This window comes from Bison bison, unplaced genomic scaffold (assembly GCF_000754665.1).
Source record: "Bison bison bison isolate TAMUID 2011002044 unplaced genomic scaffold, Bison_UMD1.0 scf7180017845476, whole genome shotgun sequence".
NCBI classification, from domain to species: Eukaryota; Metazoa; Chordata; class Mammalia; order Artiodactyla; family Bovidae; genus Bison; species Bison bison.
The window spans coordinates 11,911-15,914 of NW_011476049.1; the positions used below are offsets into that span (position 1 = coordinate 11,911).

The window sequence follows — 4,004 nt, forward strand, 5'->3', positions numbered from 1 at the left end:
GAAGGCCCAGGGCTGGGCGGTGGTCCGGCCTTGCCCAGAGGCCCGTGGGCTTCTTGAACCTCCCTGTGGCCCCTTGAGGGGCCTCCCCTGTCACCGCCCTGATGGAGCATCACGAGGTGTGAGGCCCTTGGCCCAGCCCACGCTCCCAGCTCTGCCCTGGGCCCGCGTCACCACCTCCGCCTGTCCTCTGCCTGGGCTCCTGTGGGCCGGGCCCGGGGCTTTACGAGGGGCTTCCTGCACGCTGCGCGTTGCTGCACTGGCCCGCACTCTGTCTGCAGACCTGAGGGGCGGGGATGCACGTCTGTGTTTTGTTAACGCCCGTCAAGGAGCCCCGCCCAGGTCCAGGCCACACTGGGTGTCAGGCCGCTGGGCTGTGCCTGGTGTACCCCTGCTGTGCTCGTATCTCTGCTTGCCCTGGGTGCACTCGCAGGCCCAGCCTCACTGTGGGCGCTGAGAGGCGGGTCTGTGTGCAGGTGTGACTCGGAGCACCGCTTCTGGAAGCCTTGCGAAGTGGACGCGGAGGTGGAGAGCGCCAGTGTCTCCGAGGCCCTGCGGAGCCGCCGCATCACCTTCGCAGGGCAGTTCGAGCCTGTGCAGCACCGCTGCCGCGCCCCACGACCCGACGGCCAGCTCTGCGCGCGTCAGGACCGCCTGAAGGTGGGGCTGGGCTGGGCTCCAGCCTGCTGGCTCCAGGACCCCCTGGGTGGGCACAGGGCTGGGCCACTCCACCTCGGTCCCCGCATCCCCGCCCGCGTGGTCCTGAGCCTGCTCTGTGCTGGGCCCAGGGTCCAAGGAGACGGATTGACCGCAGACTGCCCTCCCTGCCTGGCTCCGTCACGCTGCACCTGAGGGCCCCTGCCTTGTGTGGCTTGTATGGGAGGGCGGGGGGGGGGTTGGGGCCAGCCCTCCTCAGAGTTGTCAGTGGGGTGGCCGGCAGCCTGTCTGCATCAGAACTGCTCCGTTCTCCACACAGTGCCCTTTCCATGGGAAGATCATCCCTAGAGATGACGCGGGACGGCCCCTCAACGCGGAGGACAGGGCCCGGGAGCAGAGGCAGCAGCTGCAGAGGCCAGCAGGGCGGCCCAGGTGGGTCTCGGGGGGACAAGGGGCGGGCCTGGTGTGAGGACGCCTTGCACCCAGCGGCCTCCAGGCCAGCCCGCAGCTCCTGTGGGCGTCAGCTGCCGCCTCCAGGACAGCGGTGACCGTAGCTCAGGAGCTGCAGCCAGGATGTGCGGCCCTCGGCGCTGACGGGACCCTCAGCTTCAGCTTCGTCCCGGCCACGTTTTCACACGGCTCCTGATGGGTGGCATGGGTACACCCATGGCTGGAAACCACTTTGTCATCATCTGTTGGGGTTCGGGGTTTTTAAGCCTGTGTTTAAGCGTGTGAGGGAACAAGGTGAGGAAGGGAAACGGCTGAGCCCTGGGGCTGCCTGGGGCTGCCAGCTCCTGTCTGCTCACCCGCCTGCTGCCTGGCCAGCCCGTGCACCCGGGCTGTGGGGCGCGTGGTGTACAGCGTGTGTGGACCGCGTGGCATGCCAGCAGAAGGCCAGGGTCCTGCCCGTGGTCCCAGGCAGTCCTGCCGGGCCGCTGAGCGTGGCGCACTTTCTGGGGTACCTCCTCGAGGTCCCCGTTTTCTGGCTCATAGGCCAGTTTCATGCAAAATGGACAAGGGACTGGAGCTACTAAGACGCCGGTCTGCGCCCCTCACGGAGCTCACCGTGTGCTGCACGTGAGCCGGTGCTGCTCCCTGGCGTGGGCTGGCCGCTGCCTGGCTCCCAGAGGCCCCTGAGCCGCAAGCAGGGTGGGGACCCACAGAAGTGGCCCCCTGCCAGGGCAGCCCCGGGTGCCCTCGGGGTGGGGCGGGGGCCTGACCTGTGTCAGAATCCCATGGTTTGTCAACCTGGGCTGAGGTCTGGAGGCCCCACTCTATTGACAAAGGCATGGGCTCAGGCCCAGAAGCCCCCGAGGCAGAGGGTGGCTGTGTCCTCGGGGCGGTGCTGGCGGCCTGCAGGTCCCAGCCGGGCCACGTGCCACTTGAGCAGGTCCTTCCTTCGTCAGGAGAGATCGGTGTTGGATTTCAGCCTCACAGCAGGGTCAGCCCCTGGGCCCTGGGCCTGGAGGGTGGCAGGGAGGGGCCTGACCCGCTCATCCAGGGGCCGCGGCCTCCCCTGGTGGCCCGCACTCAGGAGCAAATTAAGTGCCTATTTTTTGTGTCAGCCCTGAAGAGTATCAGGTTCTGCAGCCCTCGGTGACTTGTTAACAACAGGTACTGGGCCGAGGCCACGGCCAGTGCTGGCCAGTCAGATGTGAAATAGCGTCTCTTTACTAACTGCAGTATCGATCCCGCCTCCCTCGCACGCGGGCAATTTTCTTTTCCCCGGTGCTCACCTCGGTGACAATGCGTGCGGGGCTCCAGGGCCCGTCAGCACGCAGGACGCCCGCTGCCGGCTCCTATTGATTTTCTTCAAAGGCTTTTAAATTGCTCCTTCATTTTCCTGAGATGCTCATTCCATCTCTACTGGGTGCCGGCGTTTTTCCGTTGTGTTTAAACAATCGCTCCATTCACTGGGTTCCTAAACTGTGACGCCTTCTCATTACTGGGAGATAAACTGTTTGGACAGTTTTCCTTAATCTTGGATTAATCGTTCCTGTATCTGGATTGTGCAGCCCCGTATCCCTTCACTTTAGAAATCAACTTGGGGAGGCCGTGCCATCTCTGAATCTGGGCGCCTGGCTGCCCCCCACTGGACGTGGCCTGCTCACTGCCGGCCCCTCTGCCAGCTCGGGCTGCTCACTGCCGGGGTCTGGGGTGTCTGGCGCCCTTCTGCCAGCCGGGGCCAGGGCCCATAGGTCTGGACGCTGGCCGGGGCTGTGCTGGATGGACACTGGATTTCAGGGACCTCCACGCAGCCCCATCCCCCCCCCCCCCCCGCCCCCGGGAGAGAAGCAGGTTGAGGCGAGTGGACCTTGAGGCCTCTGCCTGCGGGTTGGGAGCTCTTCTGCCAGGTTGGACTGTTAACGCTTTCCGTCCTGGCAAGCGGGCACACGGGTGTGGCCCCAGTGCAGCTGGGGCAGGTGAGGCCAGGCCGGGGCTGGGGGGCATTTGTTTCCCTTTAGATCACCTGCTCCTGCTGTCTTGAGGGGCCTGGGTGAGCTGACACCCTCCTCATGGGGGCCTGGGGCCAAGTTAGCTTCAGGCCAATCAGGAGGCGCAGCGGGTGCCGCTCCCTTGGCCGTGGCTGGCCTGCGCCCACCCTCCGCAGGGACAGGCCAAGGGCCCCGCTGGGGGCCGAGTGGGCCACAGCCCACCTGGAGCCTGACGCAGCCACTTGCCTGTAGCCTTGTCCCCTGGCTGCCAGACTTCGTTGCCTTCCTGCCTAAGGGCTCCGTGGGGACCCCCCGGCCTTAACCCCCCGTGGAGGGGTTGAGCCTTGGTGAGGTTGGTGTGGGTGTTTTCTGAAATCTCAGGGTCTGTTTACAGACTGGCAGGACCCCGAGTTCCTGAGGGACGTGGAGGCGGCCACCGGGGTGGACCTGGGCTCGTCCAGGCCTGGCGGGAAAGGCAAGGGCAAGCGGCGGAAGCACTCGGGCCTCACCGACCTCAAGCGGCAGGCTGACACGGCGCGCGCGCGCATCGCCAAGAAGGTTTTCGCCAAGTGAGCGCTTCTCACGGTGTCCCGTCCTCTGCCCCGGGTGGAGGGGCCGCCCGCCCAGTGCCTCTGGCTGCCCAGGGAAGCCGCAGGGGCGCCGCCTGGGCAGCACCCGGGCCTCAGGGTGGGGCTGTCCTCAGGCTGGATGCTGGGACGGTGCTCCACTCGCTGCACTGGCCAGGGGATGTGCTCCCGGTGACCATTGCGTCTGGGGGCCAGAGGGTGGCTTCCTGAGTGCCCCGCAGAGCCCCTGTGCTGTGGGCACAGGAGGGGCTGCGTCCAGGGCATCGTGACCCCAGGCTCCGGGCTCGTGGCTGGTTCCCTGTGGCTCAGCCGGGGTGGAGGGCAGGGT

At 66.4% G+C, this 4,004-nt stretch overlaps 1 protein-coding gene across 1 annotated transcript in view; it reads left to right on the forward strand.

Moving 5' to 3' along the window:
- The window catches only part of LOC104984927 (UV-stimulated scaffold protein A), a gene marked incomplete at its 5' end in the record, with an annotated part of 17,272 nt that overhangs the window by 11,881 nt on the left and 1,387 nt on the right, over positions 1 to 4,004 (forward strand). Inside the window, 3 exons of the mRNA XM_010834895.1 lie at positions 471 to 657; positions 974 to 1,090; positions 3,471 to 3,658. Of these exons, the coding sequence (XP_010833197.1) occupies positions 471 to 657; positions 974 to 1,090; positions 3,471 to 3,658 (492 nt within the window). The remainder of the gene's footprint in view (positions 1 to 470; positions 658 to 973; positions 1,091 to 3,470; positions 3,659 to 4,004) is intronic.